This window comes from Macrobrachium nipponense, chromosome 24 (assembly GCF_015104395.2).
Source record: "Macrobrachium nipponense isolate FS-2020 chromosome 24, ASM1510439v2, whole genome shotgun sequence".
Classification (NCBI taxonomy): domain Eukaryota; kingdom Metazoa; phylum Arthropoda; class Malacostraca; order Decapoda; family Palaemonidae; genus Macrobrachium; species Macrobrachium nipponense.
The window spans coordinates 73,746,666-73,762,789 of record NC_061091.1 but is presented as its reverse complement, the minus strand read 5'-3'; the positions used below and the strand labels follow the sequence as shown (position 1 = coordinate 73,762,789).

Here is a 16,124-nt window from a genome sequence, read left to right as displayed (position 1 = left end):
ATCCTCCTCTGAAGATTTGCAGAAAGGGAGATGACGTCATTCCTACGTCACTGTTTTCCCAGGCTGCGATTGGCCAAGCAGTCCCATGTTGGCTAGGTCATATACATTTCGTTAATATGCCTCCAGGATGCATATTAACGAAGTGTATACAGCCTAGCTGACATGGGGCTGCTTGGCCAATCGCAGGCCGGAAAAACAGTGACGTAGTAATGACGTCATCTCCTTTTCTGCAAATCTTCGGAGGAAGATGTATGATGTTGAAAAAGTTTCGTGTACTTTGGTACGTCAAAATTATTCTTTTTATCATTACATTTCTTGCAATCAGTGGTATAGCTATCATATCAATGTCCATTAGATCAGCGGTTCCCAGCTCCCACCGATAAAAGGGGCTGCCCGTATAACATTATGGTCTGCACTTAAACATATATTTTAACTTATGGAAGCTTCTCTCTCGCTGTCTCTCACGAGGTCACAAAGGACCATGTTGAACACCCATTATCTGAATCAGTATACTGCCTATCACATAAGCCTGCCTTATTAAATCTATAAACCCTCCATGGGCATCATGTCCTCATGTATGCCACTCTGCTCCACTGATTGGCTTCTGCATGGTGGCTGGAAAACCAGCATGAATTAATGGAACACTGATTAGGTGACAATTCTCCATTCCTTGCTCAACCAACCACCAGTTGAGGGAGACACTCAGGCAATGGATAACTCTGATGTCAGTAATGGCTTACTAAACATTTTGAGACTAAAAAAATAAATAATCTATAATATAGAAAGGTCTTACCAAGTGCATTATCATGAGGAATTCAGTATCTAAATACAGGGCTCAGTAAGATCTAAATCCAGAGATCCAGATAGTATAACAGACCCTGTAAGATAATTAAAACTGAGTGTTGAATTTTTAGATATACTAAAAGAAGAGGTAGGCTTGGATTGGCCCACTTTTAAGTTTCCTATGGACTCTTGTGCAACTGGGATACATGTATAACTGAACAACTAGAAGTGTTTTACTGATGGCCCTATAGGTCCAAGTCCAACCTTGGGAAACTAAAAGCATTAGTATATGGAATTACGACTGTATACAGGGAGTTAGGTGAGACGGCCCAGAGGTTCACACTTCAAGGGGGATGTGGAAGATGAAAGTGTGATGGACTAATGGATTTCAAGTGAAGGCACAGAAGGCATCATTTCAGGAAGGAATGGGTATTTTTGCAGTCAGCCCTGATCCTAATGATGACAGAGCTCAAGGGGATTAAGGTACAACTGATTTCAGCCTAAGTGATTGTCAGCTAATATTATAGAATGCTAGACCATTATTTCAGTTAGGAGAATTAAATTATAGAAAGTTGGTTAGTTTTTCTTTAATTTCTGTACTGATGTTCTCGGTGTGTCAAAAGATATCTCCTTTTTTTTTTATGATGACTGAAATCTACTATGATTTTTTTTATGAATCTATTGGGAAATATAGGGAGTTTGTCAGTATTACATGTTGTAAATTTATTTGTACATATACATTTCTAACCTTTAACGAAGTCACTGCTAAGAGCTACAAAGTAACTATACCCCATTTTCTTTAGTATAAGCTCTGCAGAAAAATTAATATTATATTTTGAATAACTTGATTAACTTTACTTAGCATTTAAAATATTTGATAGATAGATTTAATAAATAGATTTAACTGTCCCTTCAAATTATTTAAGAAATTATTTAATTGATTTGGGGAGTGATAAGAACCATTGACCTGACATAGGCCTTTTCAAGGGGTAGGCTTAGGTCGCGCGGGTTTTTTGGGCCTTGTTCAAACGGACGGCGAGCGAAGAAGGCGACAACTAGGTCGGCGACTTCGCCCTTTTAAGTTTAATTTACGTTGTGTAGGGTTTAGAAATTAATAACCCTTTAAATAATTGGTTTGTATGATCTCCTTTCCTGTTTGTACCTATCCTAAAACCTCATCCTATCCAAAATCCTTATCTGCAACCAAAACTTTTAACAGCCTTCGTCACTGATCGGTCGACGGAAAATTCGGTAAGTGGAATAACATTTCTTATCAACGTACCAATTTATTTCCACGAATACGATTAGAGGTCGCTGGGTTTGCTGATTAAATATATAGGATTTGTTTTTAGTTTACACGTGAATTAAGAGGTGTGTGTCCAAACTGGGTTAACTTGAAGGTAGGTCAAATACTAATTTTCCACAAAGACTAGACCGCCATTATTGGACGGCTGATTTGAGCCAACGGACTTTCGTTAGGAAGCGGTTTCGTCTTTTAAACGTTTAAAACTTCTACGTATTTAACTTAACTTACTTATTCAAGACGTAATACGCTGTTTTCTTTACCTTGACTAAATTTTAAGCCCTTTTACATAGTTAGGCTATTGTAATATTGGAGTTTGTGAGAATTAATTAGGCATAGACTCAGATTGAATAATTTTACAAAGGCTTATATAATTATATGGGCGTAGTAATAAATTTAGTCGAAATTAGGTCTGTCTGTTTACTTAGCATTACTATTTGGGATTAGTTTACTTTAATTTTACTTTGACCGGGTCGGAACTTAATTGAATTCTGGGACCAAACTGAACTACCCTGGGAATTTTATGGCCTTGGTTTGATTTATTCATAGTCCTATTTAGATTAATTGCATTTACCTGAATTACTTTTACCTGAATTTAACTAGCCTACTTAAGCTTACCAAGCAATTATTAATCCTTTGGATTTTCTGGCACAAGTCTGAAAACACGTTAGGCGCACGGAAGAATTGTGTGCTTAACAGCCCGTTTTATACCATTTACTAAATTACTACTAGAGAACACTCAGTGGAAGGAATTACTCTTGTAATTTTGTAGAGTATATTCCTTCGATCTTCCCACTGAGCAAAACAAATTTCCCACAAAGGAAGATTGGCATCCCCAGCGGGATGTTTTAAGGCCTGTGTTGTTGTCCAGGGATTTTTTGTCTTGTTACCTTTTAAACTCATAAAATGTCTGCGACACAATTAGCACATTCCCTCCGACTTTATGAGGAAAACTGCAAGGATTTATGCAAAACTGCTGGTGACTTGATTCAAAGGGCAAGTGATGTTGAGTCCTCGACCTTGGAGACATATCGTCTTAGGCTAGAGTCTCAAATAAAGAAGTATGAAGAACTCAACTTTAAGTACTTAGTTCAACTTGGAGAAGAAGGGTTCTCTGAGCAAGACCCTGATAGAACACAGCTCACTACAAAGCGGCGTCATGCCAACCAAGTCATCACAGAGAGCACTGAAGTTTTGGAGAAACTAAAAATCATTTGCATGGAAGCCAAACCCCAGAGGAGTATTGCAACAGAGTTTAGGCCATGGCATAAGGTTAAGTTGCCGTCTTTATCACTACCGGAATTTGAAGGGACCGATGGAGAATGGCCCCTTTTTGGGATGTTTTCGAGTCTAACGTTTCACTCTCGTCCAGACTTGAGAGCTGTTGACAAATTAATTACCTGAAGGGATGTTTGAAGGGTGAAGCTCTAACTCTGATTAGAAATATTCTTGTCACGAATGAAAACTATTTAGACGCCATTGACCTGTTGAAGAAAACTTATGCTAATCCAGAGAAAATAATCTCGTCTCTAATTTGTCAACTAGCAGGCCTGCCTAAACCTTCTGCAGACCTGGATTCAACTACGTGGCTTTCTGGACTAAACTTGAACAATATGTTAGAGGCATAGAAAGAAACAGACCTAATTCGGATCACTGTACCTGGACACTTGGACCTCTAGTTTTTCAAAAACTACCTGGCAAGGTGAAAGAACAAATAACCAAAACAAGTGTGGACAGGACTACCCCTCACTCCTAGATATTAGAGAGGGGCTAGGAAAGATAATCCTGACCTTGTCTTCCTTGGATTTTGAACCCAGGGATAAGAACAAGGATTACTCCCATAGAAAACCCAAGCCTAACAAAGTTCCAATAGACCAGGTAATCAGACCAAAACTCAGGTTAGTTCTTACACCCTAAGAAAAACGAAGTTACGAATCTGAGTATTTCTGTCACTCCAGAACAGCCTAATAAGACTGCCAGAACTCAAAGTTGTGTATTCTGTGATAGACCAGAACACAAAGCCTACCAGTGTGACATTTACAAGACCACGCAAGAGCACATTTCAAGACTTACCGCAAAAAATCGTTGCGTGAAATGCACTTCACCTAACCATAAGACAACCGATTGTCTTGTGAAGTTCCACAAATGTCTGTCATGTAAAACTGGACTACACCATTCAGCATTGCGCCCTGACTCCTCAACTGAGGGCTCTGCTGTGAACTATTGTGGAGACAATGACAGTGACAAAGACTTAAAGTCACAAACAAGTGGAATTCTCCCTACCGCCTTAATGAAAGTGGTGTGTCCGCCCTCAGGCACACCAAGAACTTAGATCACTGTTTGATTCTGAGGCGCAACGCACCTTCATCACACAAGAGGCAGTGGAAGAGTGTAAACTTGTACAAGACAATCCTGTCCAGCTGAGCATCAGTGGGTTTCTGGGATACCAAAGAACCTAGATATATGTACGGTCCACTGTACCTGTCAGGGTAAACGATGACAGCCTTGTAACTTTAAAGGCTATTGTCGTACCTAAACTACCTCAAAGCGCTAGGCCTCGTGGACTCTGTAAGATAGTGTCTGAACTGAAGAGCCAGAATGTCACCCTAGCTGATCCTAACTTGTCAAGTAGTCAGATTGACCAGGTGAAACTGCTTGTTGGCATAGATCACTACTTTGACTTCATCCATTCTCCACAAGCAAACGGAGTGAACCTGATTGAGTCCTCCTTAGGATATCTGGTCGCTGGTAAACTGCCTAGTAATGACACCCCTATCAGTGCTCATTCTGTAACTGTAATGAGACTAGCAGTTGATGAACCTTCCAAGCTGCCTCTAGAAATACCACTTGAGATTGTCTGATAGCAAATTTGCTGAAGACCCCATCCAACAGCTTTGGACCCTAGAATCAGTCGGAATCGTTGATCAAGATATGTCACCTGAGGATAAATTTGTACTGGAAGAATTCAAGAATTCCATCAATATGGTTGAAGGACGATATGAGGTATCTCTCCCTTGGAAAGTCGATAAGAAACAACTCCCTACCAACTTAGCACTCTCGAGGAAAAGACTGAACAGTACTATTCACAAGCTGAAACAAACTAATAAGTGTCTGGAAATTTATGACCAGATCATCAAAGAACAACTGTCTCTCGGCTTCATTGAAACAGTGCCAGAAGAAGACCAAAACCGAACAAATGTCCATTATTTACCCCATTTACCTGTGATTAAGGATTCAACTACAACGCCCATTCGTATTGTATTTGATGCAAGTGCCCGGATGGACAAGCAGGCCCCTAGCCTGAATGATTGCTTATACTCTGGCCCATCCTTGACTAGTCATTTAACTGACTTCTTGTTGAAATTCCATCTCGACCCACTTGCGGTATCGGCAGACATCAGCAAAGCCTTCTTACGGGTAGGTCTCCAACCTAGGGATCATGATTATACACGTTTCATTTGGCTAAAAGATCTTAACAATGAAAAGGACCTTCAAGCCTATAGGTTTAGATCAGTTCTCTTTGGAGCCACCTGCTCGCCCTTTTTACTCCAGTCAACCTTGCAACATCACTTTGAAACCTACCCCACTTCACCTGAAGTTAGTTTCCTCATGACCAAATTTTATGTGGACAACTTAATTGGTTCTTTACCAACAACAGTCAGCCTCTACAGCCTTTACAAGGTTGCAAAGGAAGTCCTGTCAGATGCCGGAATGCCTTTAAGAGAATGGATCAGTAATGACCCAACCTTCAACGAAATGGTAAAACAAGAAGGTGATGGAACAACAGAAGGCTCAGATCTTGTCAAAGTTCTAGGACTTCATTGGAACTACAAGACTGACCACTTAAGCATAAAACCCCCTACCTTTGAGGAAGCTCCGCTTACCAAACGGCTACTTTTGAGCAACCTTTCAAAAGTATTTGACCCTCTAGGATTGTTTGCTCCCATAATTGTACGAGCCAAAGTTCTTATGCAAAAGATCTGGAAAACTATCTAAAAGGCGGTGGGATGATGTTTTGCCACCAGAACTTCAAGAAGAGTGGTCGAAGATCAAGAAAGACCTCGAGAACATAGCATACCAGGAATTCCCACGCTTCACAGCCAACAGAGGCGGGACCAACTACTCTCTTCACGTATTCTGTGATGCTAGTGAAAAGGCCTATGGGGCTGCAGCCTATTTGATGGACCAACACGCAGGTGCGAACCTAGTTTTTCTCTAAAGCAAGAGTCGCCCCTCTCAAAAGAAAAGCATACCACAAACTTGAGCTGACTGCCAACTATAGTGCAGTCAAAACTAGCTGACTACCTCAGAACCGTTTTTCACTACTGATGGTGTCAAGATTACTGACACTGTCATATGGTCTGACAGTAAAGTTGCCCTAGCACTGGATTCAGAAACAACAAATTCTAAAAAACATCTATGTCCCTCAACAGGGTGAATGAGCTAAGTCAGGTCACTGAAGTGAAGTACCTCTATGACCTGTGAAGAAAACCCAGCAGACCTTGTCTCTAGAGGAATTTCCATGCGGCAGTTTAAGAAAGTCAAATTTGGTTCCATGGCCCAAGTTGGCTCCCGAACCCAGAGATGTGGCCAGAGCAGGCAGAATGTATCTACATGCTACCCACCACTGAAACACCTGAAGAAGTTTTAACTACAGTTGTCAGTGAAGAAGCTACTTGTCCCATAGAGATCCGTAGGTTCGCTTCCCTTCCTAAACTTATAAATGTCACTAAGCTAGTAATTAAGTTCACTAGGCTCCTTAAACGTACCATTGGGAATTGTAAAACTAAGAACTCGGGACCCGTAAACTCTGAAAATGTCAAAGTACAGAACTCAGAAGCATTACGAATTCCTTCCTTATTGGCTTCACACAGAGTCAGTATTTCCCAGAGGAGTTGTCATACCTTAACAAGAATTCCCACAAAATTCCAGCCAGAATTAAAAGCCTAGGCTTGTTCCTGGATGAGAATGGACTTTTGCGATGCACTGGGAGACTACAAAATGCGGACCACCTTCCATATAGCAGTAAATTTCCTCTGCTTTTACCTCCAAATTCTCCTTTGACTGGACTTATAGTCATTCAAGCACATGAAAATGTTCTTCATGCAGGCGTTCAAGACACAATTTGCAAGGTGAGAGAAGAATACTGGATACAAGACTGAGACAGTGTGTCAAGAAGATGAAACGAAGTGTCCACCTATGTAACCGTCTGGAAGGACCTGCATTGCGCAGGCCTCCTCCGCCACCTCTACCGGCTTGCAGAGTGAACAGTCTCCGGCCATTTGAGGTGACCGGAGTAGATTTGACTGGACAAATTCTTATCTGCAATCCAGCCACTAAAGAACTAGACAAGGTTTACATAGTCGTATTCACTTGTACCTCAACACGAGCTTGTCACCTGGAAGTGGTAAAAGACTTAACCAGCACTGTTTTCTCAATTCCTTCAGGCGATTCACTGCACGAAGATCTTGCCCTCGTCGAATGATTTCTGACAACGCCACTAACTTCAAAACTGGTTCTTCCTTGATTCAGTCCTTGTATGATGACACTGACGTACAGTCCACACTGACTAGAGAAAATTGTAAATGGACATTCATCACACCTAGGGCACCCCATCAAGGAGGCTTCTATGAGAGGATGGTTGGCAGTGTGAAATCAGCACTTAAGAAAGCTATATTCAAGAAGAGGATTAATTCTGACGAACTGAACACCATTGTCACTGAGATAGAGCGTCGTATTAACAATAGACCTCTTACATATGTGGATGCTACATCTCCAGATACAGTCGATGCCCTTACCCCTTCTCACCTGTTGTATGGCTACCGGTTAAACTCGTTACCCACTACCATAGACCGGGACTACCTGAATGACCCAGATTTTGAGCTTGACCACAAACAATGTAATGAGAGATTCAAGTTTGTATCTCAGGTAATACATGCATTCCAAGAACAGTGGGAGAAGGAATACTTGCAGTCCCTGAGAGATAGACACTATTTCAATGGGGATCCAACCCAACCGTTCCAAACCAAGATTAAAGTAGGAGATGTGGTGTTAGTACATAATGACACCCCTCGTTGCATGTGGAAATTGGCAAGGGTCATTCAGCTGATGCCCAGCTCTGATGGACTGGTCAGAGTTGTGAAGCTACAGACCAGCAATGGAGAGACAACTAGGTCAGTTGACAAACTTTACCCACTGGAGGTCTCTAAGCCAGAGGATATGTATACTGTAGAAGCTGCGGAGAAAAATTTAGGAGAGTCAAAATTCTGAAGGCTATCAAGCAGAAGAGAGACCGAAGAGAAGAGCCGCCACCAACTCGAGGCGATTCTTACAGCAGTTGATTAATGATGAAGCTGTTTAACCTAACACAAAACTCTGTGTTTTGTGTTATCTCCCCCGGGAGGATGTTGTAAATTTATTTGTACATATACATTTCTAACCTTTAACGAAGTCACTGCTAAGAGCTACAAAGTAACTATACCCCATTTTCTTTAGTATAAGCTCTGCAGAAAAATTAATATTATATTTTGAATAACTTGATTAACTTTACTTAGCATTTAAAATATTTGATAGATAGATTTAATAAATAGATTTAACTGTCCCTTCAAATTATTTAAGAAATTATTTAATTGATTTGGGGAGTGATAAAGAACCATTGACCCTGACATAGGCCTTTTTCAAGGGGTAGGCTTAGGTCGCGCTGGGTTTTTTGGGCCTTGTTCAAACGGACGGCGAGCGAAGAAGGCGACAAAACTAGGTCGGCGACTTCGCCCTTTTAAGTTTAATTTACGTTGTGTAGGGTTTAGAAATTAATAACCCTTTAAATAATTGGTTTGTATGATCTCCTTTCCTGTTTGTACCTATCCTAAAACCTCATCCTATCCAAAATCCTTATCTGCAACCAAAACTTTTAACAGCCTTCGTCACTGATCGGTCGCGGAAAATTCGGTAAGTGGAATAACATTTCTTATCAACGTACCAATTTATTTCCACGAATACGATTAGAGGTCGCTGGGTTTGCTGATTAAAATATATAGGATTTTGTTTTTAGTTTACACGTGAATTAAGAGGTGTGTGTCCAAACTGGGTTAACTTGAAGGTAGGTCAAATACTAATTTTCCACAAAGACTAGACCGCCATTATTGGACGGCTGATGTTAGCCAAACGGACTTTTCATTAGGAAGCGGTTTCGTCTTTTAACGTTTAACTTACGTATTTAACTTAACTTACTTATTCAAGACGTAATACACTGTTTTCTTTACCTTGACTAAATTTTAAGCCCTTTTACATAGTTAGGCTATTGTAATATTGGAGTTTGTGAGAATTAATTAGGCATAGACTCAGATTGAATAATTTTACAAAGGTCTTATATAATTATTATTGGGCGTAGTAATAAATTTAGTCGAAATTAGGTCTGTCTGGTTTACTTAAGCATTACTATTCGGGATTAGTTTACTTTAATTTTACTTTGACCGGGTCGGAACTTAATTGAATTCTGGGACCAAACTGAACTACCCTGGGAATTTTATGGCCTTGGTTTGATTTATTCATAGTCCTATTTAGATTAATTGCATTTACCTGAATTACTTTTACCTGAATTTAACTAGCCTACTTAAGCTTACCAAGCAATTATTAATCCTTTGGATTTTCTGGCACAAGTCTGAAAACACGTTAGGCGCACGGAAGAATTGTGTGCTTAACAGCCCGTTTTATACCATTTACTAAATTACTAACTTAGAGAACCATTTCAGTTGGAAGGAATTACTTGCTTGTAATTTTGTAGAGTATAATTAACCTTCGATCTTCCCACTGAGCGAAACAAATTTCCCACACAACAATCACATGTATTTTTATGATTAATTTTGAATAAATTTAGAAGAAATAGCCAAAAGATAGCTTGTTTCTCAAATATTCACCCCAAATTAAAGATTTTGATCATTTTAAAATTTGTATTGAGATTCCAGTTACTGATGATTTCTACAATTTTTGACTGAAATAAATTCGAGTATTCTGATGCACTGGATCGTCTGCCGCCTGAGTCCCGCTCGTCACCTGTGAATGTTAGCTTCTTGTAGTGGAAGACCATAGAATTAAAGCACTGAAAATAAAGAAATATATATTTATCAAATTCACAACAATTTGAACAGGTGTTGTAGCTTACCTTAAGCTAATGGGACTTAGCATTATCTTCATTCCTAGCTGTGTTCCTCTGCCTTTTCTGTCGTCTAGCTGGCAAAGCACCTGGCCTTCGGTCTTTGGCGACAGTACTGCTGCCGCAAGACAATCCAACACTGCAACGAGTGATGGAGGTGGGTTGGCACTGCTTCTTGTGGAGTAACAAATGCTTCAGTGGAGGAATTGAGTTGTGAAGGAGCATCTGCTTCCAAAAGCTAACCAAAGAATCCTTGTGGAATGTTGGTCTTGCCCAAAGCAACAGTAGCTAGCAGTCATCTGCATTCTGTGGATGGTGGGTACATCTGCTGCAATGAAGTCACATTTGCCTCAGCAGATGCGACCTGGTGTTTGCATACAGCGTCAGTATGGCCAGAGACACATGTACACATACCAAAATTGAGGTCTACATCATAACTGTAAAAGAAAATAGAAATATTTTAATAAGTACAGAATAATTATTAGCTTATTGAGTATAATGCAGTATGATAGTAATGGAGTATAATATGTTATTTTGAAAACTTACTATGTATCAGGCATAGATGATGAAGGCACCCGAAACAAGTTATGTTCTCCATCGACCCGCTTCACTGTTGCAGGTGATAAGACTCCCATCTTGACGCTGACCTGCTGCCTAGAAGGATGATGACGCAAAGCAACATCCAACAACCTTTTCTTCATATAACAATCAAAAGTTTCAGCCATAAACATTATGAGCTGTGTGGCATTATACATTGCTGATCTGGAAAACAAGTAAACATGCATAATAAGACGAAACCACGGTAGCGTCACTGTCCGTTTCTGATTTCGTTTCCCGTCCACTGGGCGGTGGTTCGATCCCATGGGGGGACGAAATTATTATAAACTAAAAATTCCCCTTCGGTACATATATGAAAATTTATCAATTCCGAGGTAGAGCGAATTAGATATTAAAGGACATTTGTAGCTCGAATGGGGTATATATATGTATATATATATATATATATATATATATTATAATATATATATATAGATATATATATATATATATATTATATATATATATATACTATATATATATATTATTACATGTGCATGAACGGGGGAGGATGCAACATGCTCGTGACTTGATGCAGAGGGCGAAGCAGCCACTGCAGATTGCACAAAAGAAGATGCAAGAACACTCCAAAACACCAACACTCTCAGGAACACGGGCGTGTTGCTCCTCACTCGCAGGCGAAGAAAGGGCACACTCCTTAGCCTTTCAACATTTGATACGCCAACGCAGCAGAGATGAGGGAGAAGGAGAGGAAGACAGCACTGGCTTCTACACAACTTCTTGCAGGGGGCAGGGGACAATGCAACACGCTTGCTTCCAGTCCTCCCAGCCGACATGGCAGCTAACTCAACCTCCAAAATAAAGTCCAATCTCCTAAGGACTGCCTGGCATAGAGCCACAGACAGATCAGGAAGAGAAGGCTCCAACGACATGGAAGGGAGATACAGCGAACTGGATGGCAGATACGATGTCACGGCAGCGAACGATGACGACACAGGTGAGCGAGGCAGCGCAGTGGAGGCGACTGAGAGTGACGTCATCGATGGAATAACATCATAAGCGGCGATGACGTCATGGCTTCCCCTCGTCTGAATGGGATGCAGATGCCACTGGCAGAGGGATACAAAATGGCTGACCCATTAGCGGGGCTAACGCCATGCCTTCCCTCTGACTCGAATAAGCGGCAACTGTCACTGGCGGAGCAATACAATATGGCTGACCTCGCCTACCCACGAAGACAAGGGCAGGAGGAGGAGACGGCCTGGACAGCATGAGGAGGGGGGTAGCGAACATCCAAGAAAAGTGACAGCCAACTGTCTAAGGATGGAGGACCCCGTAGCCCCATGGTCTTCAAAGCGGTGCCATTTTGGACGCCTCTGACTCTGTAAAAATAAAAAAAACAATGATGAAAAAAAAAAAACTCCTCTCTCTCAGGAATCAAATTAATTCCCGAAGGAGGAAGGGCGACATACAAATAACAGCCTGAGGGCCTCCCGAAACTTTCAATGATGAATCAATGGAAGAAAAGGGGGGCCAAGGCACCACTCTACTATGGGGAGTGAACATATCAGGAGACGAAGCATCAGGAAGAAAGAAGAATCCTACGATGCTCCCTCTTGCTATAAAACAACTTCCACTGCTCTTAGGCCACACACAGCGTTCCGTACAAGGCTTCGTTAATGTAAAAAAATAGAGCGACACCTACTGCAAGTGGTGAAGGGGGGGGGGGGGGGGTGTTGCAGCCGAAGCCAAAAAACTAAGACACTGAGAACCTGGAGTTCCAGGGCACACACGAAGACGAGGCTGAGAAGGACCAAAAGAAGCCAAGGTATTTAAAATAACAGCACATACACACACACTCAATCGAAACGGGCAATGAACCGGGTAGCCTAGAGAGGTCAATGTTATGGCCTCTCCCCCAGACAGTTAAAGAAAGACCACACAGTGGTGTAGATGCATGGTCCTTGACCATTCTTCACCCGTCATACATACGCGCTGCCAGATCTCACAAGATTCCTTGCTTTCATCTGTTTTTTAACCGGATCCAGCCAGGCGCTAGAAATTATCCTATTGTTAAGACCGAAGGTTTGTTCGTGTATGAACAACCTTGCTTTTAATGGTTTGGGTGCATGAAAAACTATGTAAACTGCATTCTTATTGCATTTTTCACCAAAAAAAAAACTTCAAATATTGATTATTTTGCATTTTTGGAGTCATATTTCTTCTGCCAGATCAGCGTTGTAAGCATCATAACCCTGGAACATGCGTTGTAAACCTGGAAATAATTTCTGATAAATATAATTGAAAAGCATTGTAACCTCGGAATGTCGTAAGCCAAACCCGTCGTAAGCCGGGGACTGCCTGTATTATATAAAAAAACAAACCTGCTGTAAAATGTGAAAATGACACAAAAAGCTGTGCTCTTGGCCAGGTGTTCTTGAGTGCATTCGTCAATGCATCTGCATTATCAGTCATAATCACTTTAGGTGACCCTTGGTGGAAAAAAGCTGCCTCACCAATGGTATCTTTCACCATGCCAAAACCTATAGGAAATCGTGGTCACTGTATTAAAATACATATGATTTCATGATTTTATAAATCATAACAGCTTGGTAAATAGTTTTAATAATACTAGTAAATTTACTAACCTTTTGTATACATTTCTTCCTCCTGACTAGAATGAAACAGCATAGCAAGAGGCAAAGCCCCTGATGGTGACGCACAAAGTATCGGTGTGACTGCTATATTCAATTAGTCAGCAGAGTTTGAGATCGAATCCACAAACACTATTTCCCCTGCCTCTTTCATGTGTTCATGAACTCTCCTCATGAAAGGAGTGATAAGTGCGATACAGAACACACCATCCGCTGTTACATAAGATTTGATGGTTAGTTTGGGGTTTTGCTCATAGTACTTGTTGAGCATGTTGAGCATAGTCATGTTGTCAAATCCTCCTCCATGGTCCTTAAGCCACACATCCTTTAGATACTGGATGGTACGCAAGGATGGATTGATACTGTGATTTGCCGTGCCAAAAAGATCTTGGAAGTTCGTTTTTTCCAAGTGGTAAAGGGAGGCAGCTGTTGGATTCATACCTGAGTTTCAAGTACATATTTAAGATTACTATGATTTATAGGTATGTCAATAGAGATATAATTGCAAAAAGAAAAAAGGAACAAATAACACTGAGAAAAGAAACTTGTCTTACTTTCATCAGTAACGTTAGTAGGCAGTCCCTGGGTTACGACGGGGGTTCCATTCTTGAAACGCATTGCAACCCGAAAATCGTCGTAAGCCAGAACATCTTCAAAAATCCTAAGAAAACCTTACTTTTAATGCTTTGGGTGCATTAAAAACTATGTAAACTGCTTTCTTATTGTATTTTTCATAAAAAAAACCTTCAAATATCGATTTTGCATTTTTGGTGTCATATTTCTTCTGCCAGATAAGCATTGTACTAGGCATCGTAACCCTGGAAATAATGTCTGATGAATATAGAAGCGCCTTAACCTCGGAACGTCGTAAGCCGAACCTGTCGTAACCCGGGGACTGCCATATATGCATTTCAAGATATTAATTTAAGAGAAATATGCTACACAGGGAACACTCTGGGTAATAAATAACGATCAGCATTAATAGAAAAAAGATCTTGAATATGAACCAAAGGGAGGGAGGTTTGATAATACAGGCGTGGGCCCCGTAGCGGTTAACTACGGGTTCAGGTTACGACATTCCGAGGTTAAGGCTCTTCTCAATTATATTCATCAGACATTTTTTCCAGGGTTATGACGCATGTTCCAGGGTTACGACGCCTACAACACTCATGTGGCAGATGAAATATGACACCAAAAATGCAAAATAAATATTTGAAGTTTTTTTTTAATGAAAAATGCAATAAGAATGCAGTTTACATAGTTTTCAATGTGCCCAAAGCATTAAAAGTAAGGTTTTCTTAGGATTTTTTATGATGTTCCGGCTTACGACGATTTTCGGCTTACGACGCGTCTCAAGAACGGAACCCCCGTCGTAACCCAGGGACTGCCTGTAATAGTTTGTAATATGATAAAAAAAGCTGTTTACTGCAAATGAAGACTTTTTAACTTAATTGTTAAGGCCTACCATTCTTCACTTCACTAACAAAAATTCAACTCTTCTTACCGATTTCAAAATAGGTGTTAAACATTTTTTTGATGTCTGACAACACCCTCAATTCTCTTAGAGCATTTGCTGTCTCCAAAGAATGGTCATGGAGGCCTTTCAGTGTTATTATAGCAGGAAATTGTGCCCTTTTTCTATCCTTAAAATCCTTCTTGATTGATTTTTCATTACTGTGCCGGATGCTGATAGTGATCCCAGCTGTACATCTGAGGAAAAAGATATACTACATATAAATTTACTTGAATCACAACTTGCACTAATAAGTTATAGTACGTGGTCATTCAAACAAAATGAGGGGCTTGGTTATATGTACTTTGAAGAGATTAATAGTGTATTGCAACATCTGGAGGGGTGAATTCTTGGATGCACTAAATTGTCAATGAAGAATTTAGATATTTTAGTATGCATATAAGACTTAAAGCAATGAGAAGTCCTCAAGCAGTTATCCGTAACCCTTATGAATCCCTATGCAGAAAATATCCTATTTCCTGGTGTGCAATTTCATATTTTTGGCCTGGTTGAAGTAAAATGCCCTAATTCATAAGGAGTTTAAGTGCACACCAAAACTTCACCCCTGCACACCGCAAATAACGGTTTTGAATATCTGCACACCAGAAATTGTAACTTGCACACTGGAGTTCTCATCGAAGTCTGCCGTACTCATTATTTATTCTTCTTTTGATATCCTATTAGTTCTTTTTAAGATTGTTTAATGTTTATAATATATTTCATTTTAGGCATAAATATATGTTTTTAAAATGAGTGGATTTAACTTTCTCTAATTTCACAAATAATGAATTTTATAATTGTAAGAAAATATATTTTGGCACATCTGTTTTGTGTCGCGAAATACTCAGACGTAAAATCTTCTAAGCAAACAGGATGACAACAATAATAATGAAATCTGGTAGACAACTTGTATGGTGCCAAGGGGGTAACGTTAACTGTTTTAAGACTTCCCATCAACTAATGTTTAAAATTAACAAAAATTCATTTTTTACGTACCCTGTGTATGTTTTCCTTGGAGCTTTATGATTAAGTCTTCTTTTGTCTCCATGATGATCACTTTTAATTATAGCTTTGGAAGAATGCATGTTCTGTGTGATGGTCCGTAGTACGTTTCACGTTAAAAGTTGTAGCATTTTTGTTTTTCAAAATATTTAAATTTCC

At 40.1% G+C, this 16,124-nt stretch overlaps 1 protein-coding gene and 1 long non-coding RNA gene across 2 annotated transcripts in view; both read right to left on the bottom strand.

Moving 5' to 3' along the window:
• The window catches only part of LOC135205789 (uncharacterized), a 38,805-nt gene that overhangs the window by 5,372 nt on the left and 17,309 nt on the right, over nt 1-16,124 (bottom strand). The gene's annotated exons all lie outside the window — the stretch shown is intronic.
• On the bottom strand, nt 13,451-16,048 carry LOC135205589 (uncharacterized). The gene is made up of 3 exons (XM_064236353.1): nt 15,960-16,048; nt 14,955-15,160; nt 13,451-13,891 (listed from the first exon to the last, which is right to left on the bottom strand). The coding sequence occupies exons 1-3, from the start codon at nt 16,046-16,048 to the stop codon at nt 13,548-13,550; spliced, it is 639 nt and encodes a 212-aa protein (XP_064092423.1). The 3' UTR covers nt 13,451-13,547.